Raw genomic sequence first — 25102 nt, 5'->3', positions numbered from 1 at the left:
GGCTTCTGAACAGTTTGCCTGTAAAGTTTTTCTTACAATACTTATTTTTGGACTTGGACCAAAAATACCTCAGAATTTTGAGGGTTGGGCCTGGATTTTCCACTTGTGCTGCTTTTGAGAAGATTTTCTTGCCTACTGCAGTAAAAGATCTCATCTCTGTCCAGCAGCTCTGACTCTTCCCTCTCCAGATGGGCACTGCTTTTCACCACTAGTACAATAGGTTTGGGAAAGGGATTGACTGGAAAAGTGAGTTACAAAATAATGCAACTGCTTTTAAATTTGTTTTGGGTTCAAGGCTTTGTTAAAATTGATTATTTACATTTTCTTTTATTATCTAAATTTGGAAAGTCTTGAGACCATGTTTCCCTAGAGATGCACCGATTGTTAACAGGTCTCGATGGATTTTGCAAATTTGGGGATACTGTTATACCTTAGGAATAGAAGAACAAAGATGGACAGGTTACCCAGGGGCTGGGGAATTGAGCTGGATGTCCTGAGCTCCAGGTTTGCATTCTAACTCTGGGCTTCTCGACACAGGTTGCTCAGGTCCCTGGGTGGTCTTCTGTGGGTTATGAGGAGTTTGTACCCCAGAGGAGAAAGCACCTGTTGCAGTGGGCAGGTGGAGGAATTGCTGAGGCAGTGCTTCACCTTGGTCAGGGCTGAGAAAGGGAGTGGGTGTCAGGGCTGAGCAGAAGGGGAGGGAATGTCCATGGCTGAGCTTCTGAGGATGGTTAAGAAGGGAGTGTCAAAAGCTGAGTGGGAGATAAGAGACATCTGGGAAAGTTCACAAGATGCTGAAGGAAACCTTGAAGGCAAAAAAAAAAAAAAAAATCAGGGGTTACAATTAGGGGAGAGTCTCTCTAGTGGTGGTGGAGTGCTGAGCTGTCTGAAACCCTGAGGATGAAGAAATACTTCTGTGATGCAAAAGTGGTCACTGTTGTCAGGCTGACAATGATGATATGTAGATGGCTGATTAGATGAGATGTTGATATGAGATGCAGTGGGTTCCAGGGCTGTGGAGGTACTGAAATGGTTCAGCTTCAAGAAGCCATTCCCAGCAGTTTGCAGGGAGCAGGCCATGCAGGGCTCACACTGGGAACCCCAGTGAGAATACAGAGGGAGTCTTTTTCTCCCAGAGGAGCTCTGCAGCCAGCACTGGGGCAGGGCACTGGTGTGGGGCACAGGGCTGCAGTGATATAACGTGCTTTGAGGGGCCGCCACAAAGCTGCAAATGTTGTATTCACTGCAGGCATAGCTTTACTCAAGATGACTCTAACTGAAAGGAGATGATGAAAGGAGAAAAATCCCCCATGTGTTTTGCAGCATGGTGAATTAGGAGGATTACTCTGTACAGCCAGTTTCACTTTCTTTGATATAGGTCAGTGTTGCCTGTGCACTGAAGATTTGAGTAAAGACCAACCAGGAAGCTGAACCATCCCTTCCTACCCCTTTCCATTCATCTCACACACATACGCTTCCAAAAGACAAATCTAAGTTACAGGGAGATCAGAATGCACTGTTAAAGTAGACCCTAGCAGAACGCTCAGCATTCCTGTGAGACAGAATTGCTTTATTTCCTCTAAATACCATATAGCTCACAGTGAAACAGGGTGTGTGCAGTACAAGCACCCTTTGCCTAACGAACAGGAGAAGCTAACAGTCCTCCCTGGTCTGTCCTTGACAGATGCTGTAGGACACCAGCAGTGTCACAGAGCCCTTTGCTGCTGCCACTCCCTGTTCCTTCATGTGTTCCCTCATCTCCTTGGCTGTTGGCCACTTCTGAGATCAGGGCTCACCCTTCTGCAGTCAGCTTCTTTCATTTCCTAATGCATATCCCTTGTGCCACCCGACCACTTTTGTCACAGCTGCCCCTCCCCATAAGCTGTGCTGCTGTCTACGTTTTTTTGTGAGACACCAGATCTGTGAAACATTTGACAAATATGGGAACTGGGATAAAAACTGAACCATAGGTGGAAGTTATAGTCTGTCTCAAAAGAATGCTCTGTTGGTGTTTGTTACTCCTTACATTATTGTCCTTTCTAACCCGTGCATCTGTCAGCGTTCTTTTAGAGTTATTTTCTAGGACTGACACACAGGAGCAGCGTTATGTGCAAAGACAATCTGAAGGGTTTAAAGAAGTTGCTGGAAAACTAAATTTTAAAATGCTAAACCTGAAAGTTCGGCTCAAAATCGAAAGGAGAATAAACACTTGTGAGCTCACTTCAGCACAACCTGCCTTGGTCAGGATGGGAGTCAGTCTCTTTTGGGCTCATGTGAGCTAAGGCTTTGGAATATGGCATCAGGCAGAGAAAGAAGCAGGAAAATGCATTCTACAGTGCAATTCATGCTGGGAAGAGAGGCTGCTTGTTGATGAAGTAGACATAAAAAGAGGTGCAATAGAGGTTGATGAAATTCAGCTGCAATCTTCTCTGAGGGGGTGGAGAGCCTGCCTGTCTCCCATCTGGCTTTCATTTTGGCCCCCCTGTTTAGGGGGTAGCAATGAACCTGCCTGATTTCCAAAGGTCTCTAACCTTTGGAAAAGGGTTACAATGAGGTGCTTCCAGGGTGTGCTCTGCTGGCTGAGGGTGGCTGCTCCAGGCATGGGGGACAAGAGTGCTCTGCACGTTGGGGAATTCCAGATGACATTGCCTGCCAGGCGCACGCTTGTCCCGTGCTGCCAGACCCCGCATCCTTCTCCTCTTGCACAGCTGTGAGCTTCATTAGGTACCGATGTCTACAAATCACTGACTGCAGTGTTACAATGCAGAGCAGGGGGAATTCCAGCAGGATGAGGGCTGCCAAGTTCCTCCAGTTTTAACGGTGTGATCTGAAAAGGAGCCCCCTCCCCACTCAAAAACTAAAAATACAACTGACACCGAGATTCAGGCATTTAGGCGTAATGCTCATGAACTTTAAATCATTTGTTTACCATTGCTTTTGATGCGCTTCAAGGTGTAACTGGAGAAGGCAGGGACGAGCATGTGGATTGGGATTGCTGGAGCTGAAGCTGCCGACTTCTCTGTGACTTAAATCTCTACCCAGCTCACAGCCTGTGATGGTTGAGAGCTAATATATTAATCTGCACATGGTTTTAAGGGGTTAAATGCTGTATCAATCAGGAATAAAGATTGGCTTTTAGTCTGGGCTGGAATTCTATTTCCATCCTGAACTCTGTGTGTGTCTAAAAGCTGGTCATGGCATTTCTGCAGCTCCTTGATTTTCATTCCTGGGCATCAGCATTTTGGTGCCTGAAGATAAATGAAGTTTGGGAGTTTCTTAGTGCAGGAGGTACAGTATATACTCTACCTGAAGAAATTAAGGCCTTTCTGAATTTCTCTATCTAAACAGCCAAAATCACTAGTTCCTTTTAGAGCAAGCACCAGACTGGGACTCGGGTGACCAAGGTTGTATTTATGGCTTGCTGACTAATGGTGAGTAATTCGATGACCTCCTGGTGTCTTAATTTTCTCCCAGGTAATATGGGAGTAATCACACTATCTTCCTTTGTAGAGCACTTTGAGAACTATGAATAAAATGAGCCACATTAGATATCATTATTTAGACGTTATTAATCATTTGTTGGGTACATTCGTATAATGTGGAAGTGCTTTCTTCATAAGAACAGATGTTCTCTCTGCATCAGGTTTCCTGAGTAATTCACTAGCTTATTCTTTAGGGGACTGTATCTTGTGAAAAAAGAGCAAAATTTTTAGCTTACAGAGAAAGACTTCTCTGGCCCATCTGCATGTCCACTGAATGAGAATACAGGCTCAGTGATAGAAAATTGTACACCATTGATAGACATCTCGTGGGGAGAAGCAGAAACCAACATCCTGTAGTTTTGGCAACAAGCAGAAAAAAAGCTCCAAATCATTTCGCTCATCCCTGCTGTGAAAGATTTCATGTTACAAATTTTACAGTCTGGCTTTACACCAACATCAAGCCATGAAGTTCTGCACCTATAAACCATACTGATAGTTTCTGAGAACTTGCACAGTGTGCAGGAGAAACACAAACCAACCCAGAGCTCCAGCTTTCGAGGGAAGCTAAGGAGAGCAGGAGGTGCTTGGACCTCTTCAAACCCAACACAGCAGCTTCACTGAAATACCTTAATCATTTCTGGTTTCCTCATAAGCCATGCTATTAATCCAGGAGTAGTTCAGAGCGTTGAAGAACCAAGCCCGTTTTGGATGAAAAAACAAAGGAAACCAGCTACTTCTTGGTTGTGACAGTCTTTATTTTTGGAAGGAGGTTGCTGGACTCACACATGCGCCCCAGTGGTGCTCGGGCTGCACCCTGTGTCAGATTTGACCCTCTATCAGCACAAGCAGGTGGCATCTGCCTTTAAGGTTCAAAGCTACAGAGGAGGGGCTGGGCTGTGCATGCTCAGTGTCAAGGCTGGCTCTTGCTGTCCTCGGGAGCTCGTGGATTTTCCCCAGTGGTAAGTCAAACCTGGGTGTTTGGGGTTTAGCCCTTTCTAAGAAAGATTGTTTGCAGTGAGAGGTGGCATTTTGGGTGAGAAGTGTTGCTGTATTGCAGTAGTTGAGTTTAATAGTTTTCTGTCATTGTTTCCTGGGGTGGAGAGTGGTTTGTTTGCTTTATCTTTAATCTTTTTGATATGAAGGTAGGAAAGGGGGAAGTGTGGTGAAGAATGGAAGGATGGGCTCAGAGTGAGCAGTGGGAGCAGAAATGGTCTTGTTGTCTCTCCCCTTCACCACCACGTTTATGTCACGCTGGGCCCAGCAGTCAGGGCTTCATTTCCTCCTGTGGTGGGATCCTCAGCTCCAGGGAAAGGCAACAGCAGTGTGGCTACAACATATGAGAAGCAATGCTGTGCTTTGCTTGTTGGTTTTTGGAAGGGTGAATTGGCTTTTGGTTTGGTTGGTTGGTTTTTTATTGGCTTTGGGGTTTTTTTGTAAAGTTTAACATTCCCAGCCTTCCGGAAGACTCTCAAATGGAGGAGTGCTGTGTGGGCACAGCTGCAGGGACATGTTGCTATCACCACTGTGTTTTGCAGAGATGTCACTCATCAGTGGGATGGCAAAGGGGATCAGCTGGGACACAGACCCAGCCCCACTCAGGGGGGCTGCAACACAGCTCTGCTGGGGGAGTGCTCAGGAGACCGCACAACAATCAGCGTGCCTGAGGCTCCAGCCCACCTAGTGAATTTGGAGAAGTGCTTTCACCTGGACTCTTTCTTCAGCCAGATAAATAGGATAAAGCTGACCCAGACCTCAGTGGAAGGGTATTGCTGTTTGAAACCTGTCTTGGGATTCAGTGGCTCAGGAGCAGTGTCTCAGCACTGCACAAAGGAGCACTGCTCTTGGTAAGGTGCCGCTTCTCTGAGAAGACTTAACTTGCTATGAATAATCCCCCGGTGGTTTTTAAAGGAGGGGCAATGTGGATGCAATGTCCTATTCAACTTGCAGTTTGAAGGGGGCTGTAAATCCCCCTGTAGTTCCTGGTGCAGTTAGTGCTCTCTGTGAAAAGCATCTTGCCAGATAGTTCAGCAGTCAATGCAGGGACTTACCTTGTAGACTTAAAACAGAGGCAGCCTAGACAAGACTTACTGCTGTGCCTTGTTCTGTTGTAGCCAGTTTTTTGGTGTAAGAGGCTGTGTTTAGTAGTGCTGTGTCCTGTGATGGCCTTTGGGATGAGCAGTTGTTGGTAGAAGGATGTTGTTTAAATGTCTGTTAATAAAAAAAAGCATCTGGTTTGTAGAAGCAATTGAAGCAATGCAATCTTGTAATTAACTTTAGGCACTCAGAGATTATTTTACTGCAAGTAGAGCATTTGCTGATGTGGGAGAAGACCATTAACTAAAACAGTGAAATTTACGCACAGATTTGCTTAGGCTTTAGCTGTTACTTTCCAGGGAAAATTCAGGCACTTAAGTATGTGTTTAGTAGTTCAAAGGCTTCTCCTCTATGTTGAAGACTGTTAGTTAAGGAAAATAGCACTAGGTTTAGATTCTCTTAAGACCACAGGGAAGGAGACAGTTTATCTTGTGCGCAGCTTTGTGCTGAGCTGAAGTTGGTTTTCTTGCATTTTGACAGCCCTTTCCCACCTGAGAGCAGGGTGCACCAAACTGAGTAAAAAGCAGTGTTTACTACCTCTGTAATGCTATAGCCCTCTCACTTGTCTTGCCAAGACTGACTGCCTAATCTTGCTGCCTCCTTTGGAAATAGAGCTGTGCAGGTAGTAAAGGTGTTGCAGAGAGTGTTGAAGGAGTCTCTGAGAAAACATTAACCAGGAGACTCCTTGTGCTTGGTATAGGGAAATGTGCCTTTTTGGCCATCAGGTAAAATTTGGTTCCTAGCCAAGCTAGGAACTTGGCTGGTTACAGGGATAAAGGTGATGCACCTGGAAAACATCCCTCTTTGGAGAAATTTAGAGTTGTGTTTAGTAGAAGGATATGTACCAGCTGTGTCCTTAATTGGTCCAGTGCTTTCCAACAGCTCTGTTAGCTGCAAAGGTGTAGTGTCAAACCTGGCTTTATCAGTCTGAGCAGCTGATATCTCCTGCACTGCTTGATTGGGGTGGGTTTATGGAAGTGCTGCTGAACAGGACTACCAGGACCAGAGCAGACAGGGTAAACTGGGACACTTTGCCTTTTCAAGACTGAGAACTTTGTCCAGAAGTGAACCAAAGCTGGGGCATGCCATGGCATGCAGGAATCTTGTTGCACTGAGATTTTTTGAAGGAAGGGTCTCCAGGGAAGGTCTGTTCTGTTATAAAAAACCCAGACCTTCCCCAGAGAAGGAAAATGAAAAATTAAAACTTCTTTTTTTTTATTGAAGTTAGTTCCTACTTATGTAGTAATGAAAAGTTTTTTAGTGTACAAGTCAAGAAGAGTTGTGATAAAATTCAAGAGCAGTTGTGGTAAGTGGCAAATAATTGTTAACAATGAGCACTTCGGTGGCTTGGGAGAACCCATTGTGGGATTTCTCTGCCCATTCCTGGCAGTCAGGACTGGGTGGAGGGTGTTCAGCAATGCCTGTGGTCTGTCTGGGTTTAGCAGCAGAGCAGGTTGCAGAACTTCCCACTGTGCTCCTCCAAGGCTCGTGGTGGCATTGACCCGCAGTTTATATGACAGGCTTTAGGCCAGATCTGTTCTTCTGTGTTTCAGTGTGGCATTCTTGAAAGTGTCTTACCAGACTGAAAGCCTGAAAGGAGTAGTTTTGGGTACTTTGTGGGATAACTGCTGTTCTCAGAGGATTTGTGATTATTTTTTCACATGTAGTATGGGCATGTGCTCACATCTGTGAGGCAGAGCTATTAGCCGTGCATGTCTGCATTTCATTTGTGTCTCTGGCTGTTCACAAACTTTTACATTATGCTGGAGGTTTTTTTTCTTAATCACAAAAAGGATGAGTAACTGAAGTGATACTTTCACCTCTTTCAAGGCATGCCCTGCTTTGGCTCCAGGGGGCTTAAGCCACTTTGATTTCCCTTAGCTTAGGATAACAGTCTGCCCTTTTTTTAAGAGCATGCAGTTCTGTGGACAGCAGAGGTGAGGAAAGCCCTGCTTTTTGCAGACCAGAGTTGTCCTCAAAACTTAAGAGGCTTTAAAAATCCAGTAAAGAGGGCTAGATACCTCGTTGACAGCAGTCAGAAGTAAGTACTTCAGGAAAAGTGGAGTAAAAGCACTATAGTGTGATCCTCCCTCTGAAACACTCTTAATTTTGGCAGCTTAATAAATTAGGGTCTTCAATGCAATTTGTTTAGACCATTGTGTTAAACAGGACCAATATGTGCCAAACCAAATATTAGTCCAATTCTCTCTGGAATCCATTTATAACCTTGGCTCCTGCCACAGCCGTTCCCCTGGCAGGGAATGTGGTCATTCACTTGCATTGTGCTGAAATAACTCTTTTATATGGGAATTTTGCAGGATGCTCCCAACCCTGCAGCAGGAGAGGTGGTCACCTGCCTCATACTCTGAAGCTAAACTGAGAGGTTTTGTCAACTGCAAATATACTGGAGAAATTCCTCCCACCCCCTTTACATCCCTACAGCCGTCAAGTATTTTGACATGGGTGTAAAAGCTGCTGTGTTTGAATTTAGAAATTGGCCAGTGGGATGAGAATGTGCAGCTGTGGAAGGCACGAGTGCTCCAGCTCTGTCACTGCTCCTCTTGGGCCCACCTATTTCTGTGAGGCTTGTGGAAGCTTAAAGGGATAAAAATGGCCAGGGTAATTAGCAGATCTGGTAGAAATCAGTTGGTCTGGCTCAGGAATTGCTGGAGGTGAGAAGGCAGTTGACAAGCAGATAAAATCTGATGTGATTGAACTTACTTCTGTAGAAAATAAAATAAATGATTTTTTGATTATTATTCAAATTTTAAAAAGAAAACAAAAAAACCCCAAACCTAAAAACAAACAAAAAACCAACTCAATACTTAGTTCAAGACCTCAGCTGCAGTGGCTGGATGTAGGAGAAGTCACCTAAATCATCCAAGGGCATGCCATTTAGACAGGCAAACAGCCTGGGACATTGGAATCACGCACTGCTTAGCTGCTTCACCTGCTGCAAAGACTACCTGCTTCATATGGGAAATTGATTATTTGGGGATAAAATGGAAACGGGATTCCCCCCCCCCACCTCTGGGATTCTTATGACACAGCATCCCAGTGGACTCTGAGGAGTATTTAACTTACTGGGAAGGGTGGCCAAATTCTCTCCCATCTAAATACAGCATCTGCAGCAGTGTGGAATGTGTGTTGTACAGCTGTGAATGTCTCAGGCATTCAGCGTGTCTCCTTTTTCACACAATAGCTTCTATCTATGGGTTTTCATCAAGCTGGACTCATGCATTCAACATGTCTTTGTATGTGTTTTTCTTTTCTTTTGGTTTGTTTTTTTTTGTTCTTTCCTTTTTTTTTTTTTTTTTTTGCTTTTGTTTTTTAAGATTTGTAGAAACTCCGAGCCCCTTCTCCTGGAAGGAGAGTTACTACCGATCAGCCATGTCCCAGAGCTCTCAGCCCAGGGAATTCCTCAGCCCAGAGGTAATCCAGCATATCTGGGACTTCCTGGAACAGTAAGTAGCCCTTATGTGGAACATATGGAAGATGTTTTAGGACAGGATGCCTCTATAATCAGGCTGCTCAGGGGATTGATGCTGGGGAGCTTGGAGTCTTCTGTACTTGTTAATTAGATATGGATGTGATGATTGGATGTGTCAGTCTGTGGTGACTGACAGCTCTTGAGCTGTCCAGAGGTTCTACACACAAGCTGTGGGGACCAAATGCAGCGGTCAGCAGTGACACTGACTCTCTGCCAGGCCTCTGGTGGCTGGGCTGGCTGCTTCCTAAGGCACATGGTTGACATTTTCCCTCAGGAAATGGGCCCATCACTGTGTCCAGGCTGCATATTTTCCCCTTGCTGATACCAGGGAGGGAGAGGAGGTGAAGATGGTGCAGAGTTCACCCTGTCATGTCCATTGAATGAAAGAAAACTGACTCTGTTCCCATTCTTGACTTGCCATGACTGATGCTGAAACAGTTACTGCCAAAAATCCTCCATGAGTTCTGTCTTTCAGTGATTTGACTCCTGTGCTTTTGCCTCAGAGCAAGTGAAATGTCCCTCCAGGCCCTGTCCTGTTCAGGGGCTGCTGTAGTACAGTGGTGAGGAGGTGGTTGTTCCTTAGTAATTCCTTACTTTGCCATGCGAGTGGCTCGTGGCAATGCCGAAGTCCTGGGCACGGGGGAAGGGAAGGAAGGTGGGGTGGTGGGAAATAGAACTTGGCCAATTTTAACTTCATTACTGTGTTCTTTCCAGGCCAATATGCTCAGTTCAGCCAATCGATTTAAACTTCATCGATGGCCCATCTGAAGATGGCTCCACAAACAAAATTGAGATCAGCATGGATTGTGTCCGGGTGCAGGACACGGAGCTGAATGACCCAATGTGGGTGAGTAAGGAGAAACTTCCTTAACCTGTGGGGCAGATGGGGAGTTTTTGCAGGAGCTATTCCAGCTGTGTTGCCCCAGGGCCATCTTCCTACCTTGGCTGGCTCCTTACCTGCTCCTCCTTTCCTGCAGCAGCAATGGCAGGAGAAGGGGATGAGGCAGCTGAACTGGTAGGAGAGCTGAGGAGTCTGTTGCACTGGGTACTCAACCATCCCTGCACTCTCCCTGCTTAGAGCTAGTTTGTGTGACCTCAGGGTTAAAAAAGTTTGGATTCTGGGCACAGTTGCAATTTTGCTGACCAAGGCCAGAGGTTCTTCACTGGTTTTTCTTCTCTTGAGGGTCATACGTGAATGAAAACTTGTTTTCAGACCATGGTTGGGTTCTTTTCCCCTCCTGTTCCTTCAGACTAGAGTGTGTTTGTAATGAGTCTTGGCCATGGGGGTCTCAGGGAAATGGCTCAAGACTGGAATGTAGATGAGGCACTGGTGGTTGCTGGTTCATTGCCTTTTGCAGACTGGCTCTTTCTTAGCAATAGCTCTTCTGAAGATGTGCTGTTCTTGCAGGCTGGAGCAGGAGGTATTTCAGGAGTCTGAGTTGTTCATGTCCTGTTGCTGTTCTTCTTGGGTTTTGTTTACTTTGGGGTACAAATAAAGTGTAGTTTGAAATTTGTGTTAGTATCTGTAAATATTCTTGTTGTACTGTTTCCATCCTGAGAAAATGTTGTCATTTAACTCCCTGGCTAATCAACCACAGTTTTTAATGTGCCCAGTGATGGTGTGTTGGCAACCTGTATCCTGGTAGTGTTTGTGATGTGGAGGATTGTGTCTGCAAGGAAAGAGCTCCTGGGTCATTCTGGTTGCAGTTTCTGGTGACAGGGGGTTTGACCTGTTAGTGCTGCTCTGGTGTGACTGTTGGGGAGGCTGTAGTCCTCTTCTCTTTCCAGGAAGGTTGCAAAGGGTTAAAAGGCCAATTTGAGGTTGGGTATGTGCCTGGCTAATGTGGTGAAGCTAATCCAAGTGCACAAGGAGAGGTGACTGATGTCAGGTCTGGTTATCTTTTGAGTCACCATTTGATGGGGCACAGAGGGGTGAGGTACAAGCCTTCCATCTGGATCTTGGCTTTTTCCACCATTACAGCACAGCTCTAGTAAAATGGTGTCTCTTCAATAGTCCAAAAGACTCTACACATTTACAGGAGCTTCTGATTTTCGAAATGGGTAGTAATGGTCTATTTGAACTATGTCCTCCTAAAAAGTGATCCCCAATGGTTTAAAGATCATCAGCAGTAACTTTTCTCCTTCCATGCTCAACTCTGGATTTGTGGCATCGAGCACAAGCTCACCTTCCCATCTCCCGTTCCTCCAAGCTGTCTGCAGAGCACTGTGGTGGCTGTCGGGCTCACTGCAGGCCTGTTCAGTCTCCCTCTCCCGTCAGTGGTGCAGTGAAACATGAAAGTCCTTTTCCCTTGTTCTCTCTGAGCACTGCTGAGGTGAGTGCTGGTGCCTGGGAAGGGGACAAGAAGCTTTCTCTGTGCAGTTAATTCTTGCTGATGATGGGGTTGATCCCAGCCTTGCAGGAGGCATTTCTGGAGAGGCCAGGCTGCAGGGTGACTTCTTCTTAAGAAGTCTTTTTCGCTGATGTGACAAGCTGAAGGGGGAGGGGGGAAATTCCATCCCATCCTCACCCTTACTGTAAAGGCAGCAGCTTGGAGTACATTAATGTATGTACATTAATAAATGTTCCAGTTTGTCTTTGGTGGAAGACAGCACCTTCTCTCAGTTGAATGCTGGACAAAAGCCTTCACAAAGCAAAATATGCATTGCAAACCTGTGCAAACAGCCCGTCTTTTAAAATGAGGAAAGCTCTTTTTTACTCCCCTTACCACCACCACCACCTCCCTATAAATTTGCAAACATCCCTGACAGGTGACAACTCCCCTTGCAGAGAAGTCTGTGTTTGCTTTGCTGTTTCTGGGGCTCACCGGCGGCTGCAGCTTTCATTGGCAGAGAATGTGTAGCCTGGGGCAAGGTGTTTGCTTTAATCTGAAATACCTTACAACTCTCTTCCCCTCCAGCTTCTCTTTTCCTTTGGATAGCTTCGGGGCACGAGCTTCCCTTGCACCTGTCTCTCCTGTAACCTCAGCCATGTCACTTCTAGACAAGAGGTGCTGCACGCAGCTGATTGCAGCAAAGGGTTGAAGAGGGCAGATAAACACAAAGGAATGCAGCAGAAACAGAGGGGCCCTGGGAGATGAGCACTGAGATCAAGGCAGTGTGCTTTATGGTATCACATTTATCTTAGGAAAAGAGCAAGGCCAGTTTTTCTCCAAAATGCATCACCATGTGAGATTTAAATGGGTGCAGAGCAATTAGGAGTGGTTTATTTAAAACAATTGTCCTTGTGTGGACTTTAAAGCAATTCCAGTCAGCTTTTAAAATAAGCTTTGCACCTTTTTGCAATTTATGGCTGAAAAATGAAACTGGCGGTTTTAAAAGATGTCCATCCTTGATCCTAAGAGTTGCATTGGTGACACCTGTGATTTTATTTTTTTTAATTTTTTAAATTATTATTTGACTTTTGAGGGTACAGGTGCTTGTTCACAACAGAGATAGCAATAGGGAAGGAGCTGCAGTGCCTGAAGAAACTGTCCCATCAGTGGGCTGGAAAACGAGCATGAGTCCTGCCCTGCTGAACACCCATCAGTTGTGTTCATTGCCTTGAAAGTGCAACTGTTTGGGGAAGAGACCTTGGGAGGAAGGTTGGGTGATGCAGAAACCCCTCTCAGCTGGGCTATAGCCCTGTCTCTTGCTGAGACCTTGCAGTTCTCACGTACTTGTTTTAAGGAAGAAATAATATCCTGTGCCTGTATAAGAAAGGTGTAAGAGAAACTGGTGATCTGCACTGCCTTGGAATGAAAATATCTGGGGGGATCAGGAAGAGGTTTCTGGGTCTGGTATAACATTAAACAGTCAGCAGTCTTCCCCAGCCATGTGCCTTGTGACTGGCTCTTTCACAATGGGTGGCCCATCCTGGCTGTCAGCTGTGGCCCTTCCTTTCCCCTGGTGTGAACCACAGGCAGAGTGGGAAACCCCAGCAAAGATCTGCCTTTTTTGCATAACTGGAGTGAAGGGCTGGTGGGCCCTGTGGGTGTGGAGAACAGTCAGTTTCTGACATGGCCCTGGTGTGGGAAGGAGCTGTGGATGGCCAGGAAGGTGAGTTGAATACGTGTCTTTGGGGGTCTCCTGCCATTCATTGTGTCCAAAGAAGGTGATCCCCAACCTCTACTCTGATCAAGGATGTAGCCAGCAACTATGGGGTCTGGTGGGGTGATGTCTAGCTCCCTGCGTTCAGGATGAACACTGACTGCAAAGCCTGTATCTTGCAGTGCTAGAAATCAGGTAATGTTATAGCAATTTTATATTTGTGTTTGACTGGTTAAATGCCCTGGAGCAATGGGGAGGAGGGGTCTGGAGATCTCTCTGTAGAAGCAGGCGTGTGGCAGTGCAGTAGCCCCTGCATTGATCCTGCAAACAGGATCCCTGCAGCCTCTTAGGGCTGTCAGCCTGCCCTACCAGGTGCAAAATTGCTTTCTTTTACCATCCCTCAAAAGTCCTGTAAACTGCTCATTGATGCTGAGAGATGCTGGTCTGGACCCAAACAAAGCTGCTTTGGGCTAAGGACTTCAGCAAGAGCATCCTGGTAAAAGTGTTATTTGAGGGGTTTGCAGAGTCTCTAAGTTGTCTGCCACCACCATCCCACCAGTGTGGCCAGGGTTGCAGGGATCCTGTTTGCAGGAGCTGGAGTGCTGTCCCCAGGGATGGAGCAGCTCATCCCCCTCCCCCTGTGCATACCTTCCTGTCATGCCCCTGAGCGAGCCATCCTCCCGCAGCCCCTTGCCTAACCAGTTCAGCGGAATGCCTGCTCCCCAGACAGTGCCGTGGTCAGAGTTTTCTTAACCTGGATCCATCCCTCCCCATAAAAGGCAGAGAGAATTCCTTGCCTGTTTTTTTGCCTTTTTTAAAAAATTCATTTGTGCTCCCTCATCTTCTGTGAATAATCGTGGGGATTTGCTGTGTGTGGCTTGATTAGGCAATGCTGAGCAGCCTGTGGGCTGGGTTTCTGCCCTGGGGATGGTGGTGTGTTTAGGGCTGGGTTTGGGTGTACAGCTTTTTGGGCTGTGGGTGTCCCAAGCCAGGTAGCTACAGAACTTCCAACGTGTGTTTCATAGTTTGAAAATTGAGAGCTTCAGCTCTGTGACTCTGCTGTTCTCCTTTATGCACAGAGGTGGAGATGGCTGTAGGATAGACTGGATGCATCCTGTGTAGGAAATGGAGGAATCAAGACTCTCAGCCTCAGTCCTTTTACCAATGACACATCTCAGAGTTGGTATTTGATGCTTCCCAATAGAAACAAGAAACCTTTCCCATATTTAATCTGCTGTAGGCTCATGAAGGAGCCACCCAAGCCACCTTGCACAGGATACCTTCCCATGCTGCAGCCCAGAAAGCTGTAGAGGAGCTGCTCTGGCCCAAGGTGGATGCTGGCTCTCTTGTGCATGCCCTCAGCCTTAGCACCATGTAAATCAGTAATTCATATTTGATGGCCATGCACTGAATTCCTGGTCCCCATCAGCTGGGAGCTGTGGTCAGGATCAGCTGTGCATCTGTTGGACAGACCCAAAAAGCCCCCACCCCACTGTCCTGCATGACTCTGTTGCATCCTACCCAGCACTTCATTATTAAAGCACAGGCTCTAAACTCTGTTAATTTTAGTTTCTTCCTTAGAAGTGTTTTTCTGGGTCAGAGGAGGAGAAGTCCACTAGTTGCAAGGTAATGGCTGAAGAAGCAGATGAAAGCTGGTTATGGGGTGGTGGAACTGTGGGATGGGAACGATGTCCCTGTGCACCCACAGCGGGGCGGGGAGCTGATGTGGTGAGCAGTGCAGGAATAGTGCCTCAGTGCAGGGACTAACTAATACATGGTGTGTGCTGCCACAGGCTCTGGCAGCTGCCACAGCCCTGCATTTTGTTGGGAAATGGTTTTGCACCTGGAGGATGAGGCCAGTTTGATAAGGAGATGCAGCAAAGTGGCTTGTGTGGCCATCCATTTCCATTCCTAAGTATTCCCAGACTGACTATAGAAAGGAAGGAAGGACTTTGTACAGCACAGGGATGTGATCAAAGCTTTTATTACTGTCTGGTTTTTGTTTGAGAGAGTTTGAGGCTTGCCAAGTTTCTCTTCTTTGTGGTTATTTATTCGTTCCATAGCTGTGCAAAGAAAGTTGAGATTATGCAAAGGCATTTCCATAAAGAGCAAAGGCATTTTTCTATTGGAAGCTTCCCTCCAGCACCTCTTCTGTTTGCAGTTGAACTCAGAAGCTCTCCTAATTTAGGTTTGGCTTTGTAATCCCGCTGGATGTTTAATCTTCTGCTGTGTAGGTCCCTCCAGATGATCTAATCATCACATTTAGGGCTGCAGATCCAGATCTAGAAATGGTCAGTTCTTTCAGATAAGAATGAATGTAAAGAATTTATCTGTACATTCAGTTTGACCAAAACCTGAAGACTGTCCTCATCTTGTATGTAGCAGGGCTCTAAAGACATATTTATGTTTCTTTAGAATAATTCTTCCCTAGCTCCCTTTCCTGTGCTCTTTGGCCCTAGTTCTGGCTGCAGACCACGGATGGCTGCATTTCTTCTTGTAGGAATGCTGCCAGTTGATGAGTAGTATCCTTACACCAAGTGTTTTGTTCTTAATGTCAATTCCCAGGATTCTCAATGGTATTGAAGAGGACTAATGGGTGATCTGTCTGCTGTGTGATCATTTTGGAAACATATTTAAAACTTCTTTAAATTTTCTTCCCTTTCAGCATCTTGCTATACATTCATCTTGGGAAGGAATAAACTAATTCTAAGCTGAAAAGCACAAACCTGCTGGGAGAGAGTCACATATGAGATGGGGTGTTTCAGAAGGGGTGGCTTTAACTCCCCAGCTCTATTGCTACGAGCACCTGAAGTGGAAGAGTGTGGTAATTGGAGTCTTGTCTTCTGCCTATATGCAAATGCCTCCAAACAAAAGGCGCAGTCACTTCAGAGAACATCTTCCTCAAGCAGCTAGGCCTGCCTCCAAAGGTTTCCATGGTGCTACACGTGCTCCTTGAGCAAGTATGGAGCAATAATGCGTTAGTGCTTATTTTACATCTTGAAAAGGTCTGCACAAACACTTAATTAAAAGGCATCTTGATATTGAAGCAGTAGATTGTAGGCACCTTTGCATCTGGAGCAAGTTTAAGGTTTATGGTGTCTTGATGGGAACTTCACTCATTGTTTCTATCTAGTTGATAGGATCCTCTTTTTCCCCAAAATTCACCTTCCTCTGGACATTTTGTTTTTGTGTTGTTATTTTTTGTTGGTTTTTTACTTTTTTTTTTCTAAACCAAATTGTTCTAAGAAAGAAAATAGGGTCCTTTTCTCTTGTTAGCTGGAAGTAGGGTGATGAATTGAGCTGTCCATATCCAGCCAAATGAAAACTTTGTGGAGCTTTGTGGCACCCCTCTTTGTGGGGTGACATGAGTGGAGGATGGGAAGCACCTCATAGTGCTGTTTCAAGCTGCAGAGCTGACCGTGCCAGGGAGGGGGTTCTCTTTCCAGGCTAAGGCAAACCTGGAGCACAGCCCTGGGAGTGTCCTGCTCCCCTTCCTTGTCCAGTACAGCCAAAGTGTCTGTGCTGCAGCCAGCTGTGGGGTGTAGCTTTTGTTTTAAAAGTTCTCTCTTGCATTAATTGGGATTCTTGCTTTGAAGAGAGTCATAGGCATCCAAAGTCTCACTGTATATGTTGCTTTGTGGTTCTGCAGATCCTGCCCACAGTCCTCTTAATGACTATTATTTTTTTCTTCCAATATTTCAAGAGGAGACTTTTGGACTAGGTAATGTTTTCTACTGAATGTCGCTACCATCTGCTTTCCACCTCACTGTCACTGATTTGATAGCAGTGAAATTAATGAGGGAGTGAATTGTCAGGCAGTCACAAAAAATTAAATCAGTCTCTGTGAAGCGTAGATTAAGGAGTGGTTTGTGGCCTGGGTTCGTTTGCTCACTGCTGACTGAACTCTTCTCTAATCAGCAGCTGAATTTGCAGAGATTAATGAAAGATCAAAGGAGTTTTCAGTGACAAATATAACTGTCACTCTAAAAGCATGGACTTCTATCTCCAGCCTGCTTAAATAGGAGGAAAAGGTACCCTGAAGCACTCTTATTTCTCCTTGAGAGCATGGATGGGTATGGTAGACCTCATGGTGATGTCCAGACTGGATTAAAATTAAACAAGTCTGCACCAAAAGAGATCAGTCTTTGGGGGAAGACCAGCACTGCAAGGTGCAGCATTTCTTCATAGGAAAAAAGGCATAAACAGGCTTCCAGGCTTCTTGCCTCAGGAAGTGTGTTGCACTCCAAAGCACCTGGGCAATACTGGATAACAGCAATATGTTAATGAGAAAAGTGTGAATGGCCATGGATTGCAGGGTCAGTGTGTAACCAGAGGTTTGGAAGACTTTTCTTGAATTATTGCAAACTGGTAGCTTCCTTTTAAATACTGTATTATTGTAAAAGGGCTTGTGTGGGAGGGAGTTGGGAGCAGAGACCAGTTGGATAGAGCTGCTGTGATTGTGCGTTTATAAACAGGTGTGCATTTCATGAGACCAATCTGTAGTTTATATAAGATAAGGGAAGAACAACACTTTCCCCTCAGCTGCTTGTGCAAGAACAGCCCTGGTCTGTCAACAGTTGCTTCTTTTTCTAATTGAAAGCAAGAGCTCTGTAATCTGTCGCTATCTCCTTCTTTTCCCTGGCTAGAGTGCTTGGTCTCTCGGGTGAAGGTTTGTGCCATAACCCTGCCCTACTTCCAGCTGGTGGGACAGACTGTTTATGCCAATCAGGAGCAATTTTCATGAATTTTCTTGTGTAACTTCCCCACCTCTTAACTTTTGAAAAATATTTTTAAAATACGGGGAGTTGAGGGGGTGGTCATTCATGCTGTGCTGAGCATCCAAAGATCCTCATGAGGCAAAAATGCAGTAATGTTGAGGGTGGTTACCCCAAACAAAAAGCTGCCCTGGCTTGAACCCCCAGAGTCTCCTGGTCACATCTCCATGCTTGAGTGTCTGCTGACCCATGGGTTTGTGTTCATCAATGTAAAAGTGTCTGCTGGCCAGTGGTTTTGATGGCTTATGTGCTACCTTGCCAAGAGACTTGTGTCCAGATGGTTTTACCTCTAAGCATTCACAGTGAAAGCAACTGTTCTTTAAAAAGAATCACTAGGGTACAGTAAAAGTGGGAAAATTAGATAAAAGGAGCATCAGGGATAAACAGAAACACTTTTTGATAAATGATCTGTATGCTTTGTCTGTCTCCTGTGTCATACACCAATTGTGGGAGGTGAGTCACTGCTGTCACTTCGGTGGGAATGTCCCTTGATGGGCTTGCAGTGTTTTTGGTTGTGCAGATGGTGGGGAAGGTGTGGGGACCTTGCATCACCTTGGCTGGAGAGCTGAATCTCTCTGGAGGAGTGTCTTGCTCTCTCTCTCATTAAATGGAGCTCAGCAGCTGGAGGGCAGAGGCCCCAGGGGCTGCGTGCGCCCTTCCTAAACCAATATTGCACAGCGGTTGTGAAGGGAACTGGTTTTGTTTCACAATTCCTTTCCACCTTCCCTCTCCCTGCTCCCCCACCATGTAGTGTTATCTCTTGACATGATGCCATTAACTCTCTAATTAGCCCTAGGGGTGTTCTGGGGGAGATAACGAGACTGTAGGAGCTCAAATAAGCAGCGTGCGCAGATGTTTACCCAGGGTCGGAGGGCAGGGCTGTTGTGACAGGCGATTGCCTTGGGGAGGGCATGTTCCTTGGGAAGGAGGAGCTGACCTGCACCATGGGCAGAGCTTGGAGCTGGGCTCTCCTCCTGCCTTTGGCAAGTCCAGCTATTTACCCTGCACTTTGAAAATGCAGGAAAAAAAATGAAGTTAGGAGTCCTTAAAAGAAGGGTTTGATCCTCGGTACTAAGCATTTCCATATGGGACATGTTCCTAACTTGAAGGTTCATACATTTGAGTGCGATTCAAAGGAATTTCTGGGCTTCAGACCTGTCCCTGGGTGAGTGGTAAGGAAACAAAGAGGGTCGAATTTGTGCTCCTGGGTGCAGCAGAGAGGTTACTCTGAGAGCTAGGGGTGCCTGGTCCCTCTCTTGCGTATGGATCAGCTGCCATTCCATGCGGTGGCGTGGAGCAGCCTGCCCGGGATGCACACAAGGCTGTAGCCAGTCAGCAGCAAGTAGGATGTTGCCTTTTATACCTCATCTCTTTTTTTATTTGTTCTGTCTTACCATAAATGGTTGGATTAAAAATAAAAAAGAGGAAAGTCCCTGTTTCAGGGACCATGTTGTTTTTCCCGCTCTTCTTTAGGGTGTGAGCAGTGAAGATCACCTCTGCATGAGTTTTCAAGAAGGCAGGTTGATTTTTGCGGTTTTTTTGAAAGTATTTTCTTTTTGCTCTTTAACCTGGCTTCCTGCTATTGCAGAGTACACATCTGTCCCTGGAAGATCTTCACTGGAAAGATGTGTCAGAGCCAATTGGCAGAGGCTTGTTTTTTGACCATTCAGCAGTTATTCAGTGGTAACAGAAAAAAAAAATCCACCAAAAACTGTTCTATTTTTTCCCCTCATCCTCCTTTTATCTCAGTCCTAATTTGTAAACATTTCTGAGTTAAGTGAATGTCACAGTCCGTGGTGACACGGTCGATCCAGATGCTATTTTTATATGAGTGGGAGGTCTGAGCAGAATTTTTTTTATTTGATCTGCAGGAAATTGTGCATGAACCGCCTAACACGCAGGCAGGTGTGCATGCACGCTCCTCCCTTCCACAAGAAATTACACAATCACCAATTAACACTGCAGTTGTGGTAATGACTTTTTTTAATCATCACAATTTTGTGCACTTACCTTGTGACCAGGGAGGGTTATTGAGAACTCGCACGTGGTACTGGTGAGAGGAGCTGGGATGAGCCATGAAAGAGCATTCAAACAAAGAATCTGAATCAGCAGTTTGACTAGGCCGATAGCTCATTTTGGAAACTTAGGGGTCTTGTTTGCATTTTATTTTGTACTTTGGCATACCAGCAGGAGCCACAAAGCATTGCCAGAAGCTTTCTAGAATATCTGAGTCAGACATAGGAGGGTTGCAGCTGAAACTTTCAAATCTAACTAGCAATTATTATTTTTAGTTTCCTACAGTATTGGAGGTAAATTACTTTGAGGAGACTTCCTTTCCTGAGGCTGAACTACTTCTTTTTTAATTTCAATCCAACTAAGCATCCAGAACATAAGTGCCAGGCTTTTCTCTCGATGCTTTGAGTTGCTTTCTTTGTTTCCTACTTTATTCTTTTTCTGTTTGGGGTGGGGGAGAGCTTGTTGGACTACAAAAATAGAGTTAAACCTTGTTCATCTGGCCTCAGCAAGAAGTAATTCGTACTAATGTCTGAAAGGAGGGCCTTCGCCTGAATCTGTTTGCTTTTTCTGATTAGGCTAATTGGTATGATAAGGCATAATCTCTGTTTACAAAGATTGTCTTGCCATGACTTTAGACCATTACAGTTGATGATTCCCTTGGAGACCTGTCCGGAAGGCTCAGACAAATTATAACTATCACTGTCCCGTGGCTGAAAAGTGAGTGTGGAGTGTGAGGAGGTGGGGGTGTCCTGCTTTTGTGACTCAGCCATTTAAGCTTAGGGTATTTCAGGAAATCAAATTTTCCTCTGAAAACCCCAAAGAGATGCTGCCTGGCTGCTGTTAGTTTGTTGGTGGCTCATCTATATGAAAATTTTGTATCTGCAAAAGGAGAGAATCAAATGAGGATCTGGGAACTTTTCTTCCCCATGGTAAGGTAGAAGGGTTCAAGCCTTTACTTTTCCCTTGTGTCACTGGTGCCAGTATGAAATCCAAGGCATGTCACCAGCCTGTGAGACAGGGAAGCATCTTATGAGGAGAGTGCATTTAGGTCTGAAGCGAGTGAAACACAGTTTGGGTCCCTGGGGTGATGAGAGGGATGCACTTGTGCCTGGGCTGCAGCAGCATTGGTGGGTGCAGCGTCAGGTGTCTGCTCTGTTACCTCCTGGCACCCCTGCTGGGGTGGTGTTGTCCTCCTTTGTGTCCCTTATGGATGAGGGATTTGCAAAAAGCCGCTTGTCCAGCATCTGCTTCAAGGTGACCGCACAGGGTAATGCATCTGAAACACTGAGCCAGGTCGGGGCTGTGTGTACAGAGGGCAGGGATTTGTGCTGACATGTCAATTTATTCATGCTGTATACACCTCTCCTCGTGTTTGACATGCAGATCTCTTCGGATAAACTTCCATGTATCTCTCTTTATCTGGGTGTTGCTTCACCCACAGCCACCTCCAGCCACCTGTGGGGCAGAAGATGGCAGATACCTCACACAACAATGCTGCATTAATGACCTGGAAAAGGAGGATCTTCTGAGTTTCATAGCATAGCTATGAAAGAGATTTTTGCAGTGACCTGCTGAGGTTGGGAGATTTATCTATGTGCTTTCCCCTGCTCTTTCCTTCCCCTCCATAGTTTTTGAACTCATGAGCCAGTATTGAAAACTTGACAGTATTTAGGGATCAAAATGGTCATCTGAGCACAGCATAACTATTCCTCACTGTTGGATAACAGAAAATCATGGTGACTTCTTGCTTTGTGTCCAGCTCTGTGTAAGCTTTCCAATGGTGCTGCAAAGTGCCCTGTTTGGCTAACGGTGCTGTGGCTGCTCCCTGCAAACTTTGCCTGGATCTCCAGATTAGCACTGGTGTGGCTTTTTGGCTTGTGCCCATATCAGGTGAGATCAGATAAGTACATCGGGCACAGCCCCTGGTCTAATTTGGTGCTGGTGAAGATGGAGAGGAGGGCAAGGGGCTGTGGCAGTGGTCTGTTGAGTTGTTCCTGTGATGCAGGAAATTTGCTGTGTGCTCAGCAGGCTCTTGCTGGTAGCTCAGGAGCACTGAAGGTGTGTGTGGCCCCAGCGTGAGCTGGGATATTGCTGGTGGTGGTAGGTGGGGAGGCTCAGTGCCCCTCTCCGCAGCCTGTTCTTGGAAGTGCCTCTTTGCACTGTGCTCGGTGAGGAGGAGTTGGGAAGGTGCACGGGAAATGCTTCCAACCTTTTGCTTGCACCCAACAGCTCCAGTGAGCTGTGCTTGCAGGGTGAGAGCTAAATCAGGCCCCTACCCTGCTTCTTGTGGCAAGGGGCTGCTGCGGGGGAAGGGGGACACTGTCATCCTCTGCTCTGTATTTGTTCTTGTTTTGCTTCCTGCCTGAAGATGGTTTTGCTCCGTTTTATTATTGGGCAGCCTTATGAACGTGCTGCCTGTCTTCGGCCTGGAATAGGCTGGTGAGCTTGCAGTGTGCTTTAATTTGCAGAGCTGCCGTGTGCCAAGAAGGCAGCCCGGGAGCCGCCAGCCCCCTGAGCAGCACAGCCCGCTCGCCCCGTGAGCCCGAGTCCCTCCCTGCGTGCCTAGCCAAGCCGGGGTTAAATGATGCCCGGGGCCGAGGCGTGGCAGGAGCAGCGGCAGCTCCTGGGGCAGAAGCGGGGCTGCGGGGAGGTGCTGAGGCCGTGTGTGGGTGTCAGCCCTGCCCAGGACCCTTGTCGCTCCCTGCAAAGCCCCTGTGGATGGGTCTCTCGCCCCCCGCCAGTGGGAGGGTGGCTCGGTGTTCCCCGGCAGCGCTCGCAGTCCGTGCTCTGCGTTTCCGCAGAGCCCTGCTTGACGACAGGTCCTCAAATAAAGTTCGGAGCGCTGTCATTAGGCTGGGAGGGCGGCCGCGCTCTGATCTGGATGTTTGGTTTCCTCTCTCCCCCCTGCCCAGCCCTTTGGAAAGGTGTTCTGTTTCTCCTGGCGCGGTGGCGCTTCGGGAGCAGCTGCCCTTTGTTCTGCCATGCATCCCGCTCGCCCGGCGGATCCCCGGAGGGGCTCGGGGCGCCGCCAGCACAGCGCTGACCTCGCTGCCCCGGCACGCTCTGGGGGCTCCCTGGGGGACACCAGGGCAGGATAAGGGGTTTTGTCTGCTTGTCCAGAGTAAAATCACAGTGGGATCTCTCCCGCAGATCTCAGCTAGGTGCTCTTTCTCTATCTTTCTTTGAAAAGTTTGCCGTGGGCATTGGGTCCAGGTGGTTTTTTAGTGAGTGGTACCCAAAAACTTCTCCTATATGTTAATTCAACACTGTGAGTCCCTTTGGACGAGTTGTTGTTTTTTACTTACTTTTTAACCATGGTGCAAGTCCGAAGCAATTGCAAAGGAGAAAAAGGGAAAAAAATGTAGCCAGAGTGATGCCCTGCAAACACAGGACCTATTTGCTGTGAGTGTGAATGGGAGCACACAGATGATGGAGAATGTAGCTGGATTATGGTGCACGAAACCAGTGACTGACTCTCAGAAAGCTCCTTGGGGTTTTTGTCCCTAATCTGCGCACAGCAGCAGCCAGATACTTGGCTACTTTACAGCACCATCAGTGTTGAGCGTTGCATCTCAATCCTTTCCTGAATGTTTTGGTTCTTGGTAGCAGCAAAGCCTGTGCCTGGGAAAAAACAGCCCCGGAATCCTTGCAGAAAATAAATAAGTAGGAGAAGTTTTTTGGAGCAGCTCCTTTAGAGCAAATCCATGGCTCTCTTTTGAGTTCCTAAACTTGTCAGAAAGTGACAGGGGAAAGTTATTGTTTCCTTTCGTTTCCCTGTCTGTCTCTCTTTTTTTCTTTTCTCTTTTTTTGGCCATTTTCCCCCCCTTCCCTTCCCTTTGCTTTTTAGAGATTGGTGATAAGGAATTCTAACTACTTAATGAGCTGGGAGAGGCCTCTCTCCATTGGAGTGGAGGACTCCAGGTGGCACTTTGACAGATTGGACAGGTAAGGCAGGAGAGCCCCACCTCCTCCTCCTTGCCTATAGTTAGGTATATAAGGGAAACTTCAATTATGCAGAGAGGCACACTCCGAGTCCTGTTATCTTCACAGTAGCATCACATATTTTTAGGGGTCTTCTAGGGGGTGGGAGGTGTTTGTCAAAATCCTGGAGCCAGAAGAAAGAACAGCAGCGTTGATCAATTTGACTGCTAACATGTTGTACCTGGAAAACAATGCCCAGTCCCAGTATAGTGAGGTAAGGACTCTAGGTTTGAGCTGTGATATCGCTAATGTATTTTTATTTTTAGTGAATACGTGCGATTTCTTCACCCCTGAAGTTAGGTGTGGAATAGACACTTGTTTTTGTGAGAGTTTCGCATTTTACAATGGGAAGCAGAGTTTGCTGGGCTAAATATCTGAATGAGAGTGAACTTCTACTCTTTACGTTTGGGACAGCGAATTTGTTTTGGGAACCCTGATCAGCCAAACATAATTTTCTTTCATTGGAGAAGCAAGGCAGTTGTTTATGGTGGGCAATGCACACAGATTGCATTCCTGTAGCAGTCTGAACACTATCTGTGTTGACTGCGTTGTAACTCTTTTATGAGTCTTTTATTGCCAAAATTGCTGCTTGTGGTTTAAAGTGGATGGTATCTAGGAAATAACTAAAAATGTGTTATAAATCCCTTCTTAGGTTACTTTTTTTAAGTAAAAGAATATGCAGGCAAAGATTCTCAGCTGCAAATGCTGCGTTAGCATCCACACCAATACCTCTTTTATTCAGTGCTGTTAATACCTTGCCTCATAACTTCCAGCAGTGAGGTATTTTACACAGGGTGTTTGTGTAAGCATATTATATGAGGATAAACGTGTGTACAATGGATGCATTTTGCTTTCTACAGCGCTTTGCACCTCATGGGCGTGAGTGGGACGCAAACTTCAGGTGCAGCTTTGATTTCATTTTTTAAAATTATTTATTTAATTGCTTTTAACCAGCTGGGTCGATGCTTTGTAAGGTGGCAGTGGAGAGGATTGCCACACGCTGTGCAAATCTTGGAGGAAGTTACCAGGGGTTGAGGGAGATCTAACGACAATATTGGTTTACATTCCAGCGGAGACAGCAGCTGTGTTGACACTTGCCAGAATGGCAAAGCAGCCAAAGCTCTGTGTGTGTATGTGTGTGCGTGTGTGTGTGTTCTGGAGAAAAGACTTCGAGCGGAGGGCACGGGGTGCGAGCCCCAGAGCAGACAGAAGCTCAG

At 46.3% G+C, this 25102-nt stretch overlaps 1 protein-coding gene across 8 annotated transcripts in view; it reads left to right on the top strand.

Annotated features, from left to right (window-relative positions):
• The window catches only part of TP63 (tumor protein p63), a 153142-nt gene that overhangs the window by 60434 nt on the left and 67606 nt on the right, over positions 1 to 25102 (top strand). For 5 of the 8 annotated variants that reach the window (XM_069024084.1, XM_069024078.1, XM_069024077.1 and 2 more), the window contains 2 exons: positions 8912 to 9040; positions 9781 to 9913. In XM_069024084.1, coding sequence (XP_068880185.1) covers positions 8912 to 9040; positions 9781 to 9913 — 262 coding nt within the window. Of the gene's footprint in view, positions 1 to 4364; positions 4442 to 5149; positions 5327 to 6800; positions 6883 to 8911; positions 9041 to 9780; positions 9914 to 25102 lie in introns of those variants that run through there. The other 3 variants (XM_069024081.1, XM_069024080.1, XM_069024079.1) reach the window with 3 other exon arrangements.

Source organism: Aphelocoma coerulescens, chromosome 9, assembly GCF_041296385.1.
Source record: "Aphelocoma coerulescens isolate FSJ_1873_10779 chromosome 9, UR_Acoe_1.0, whole genome shotgun sequence".
NCBI lineage: Eukaryota > Metazoa > Chordata > Aves > Passeriformes > Corvidae > Aphelocoma > Aphelocoma coerulescens.
The sequence above is the reverse complement of the archived record's forward strand: the minus strand, read 5'-3'. Positions and strand labels throughout refer to the sequence as shown.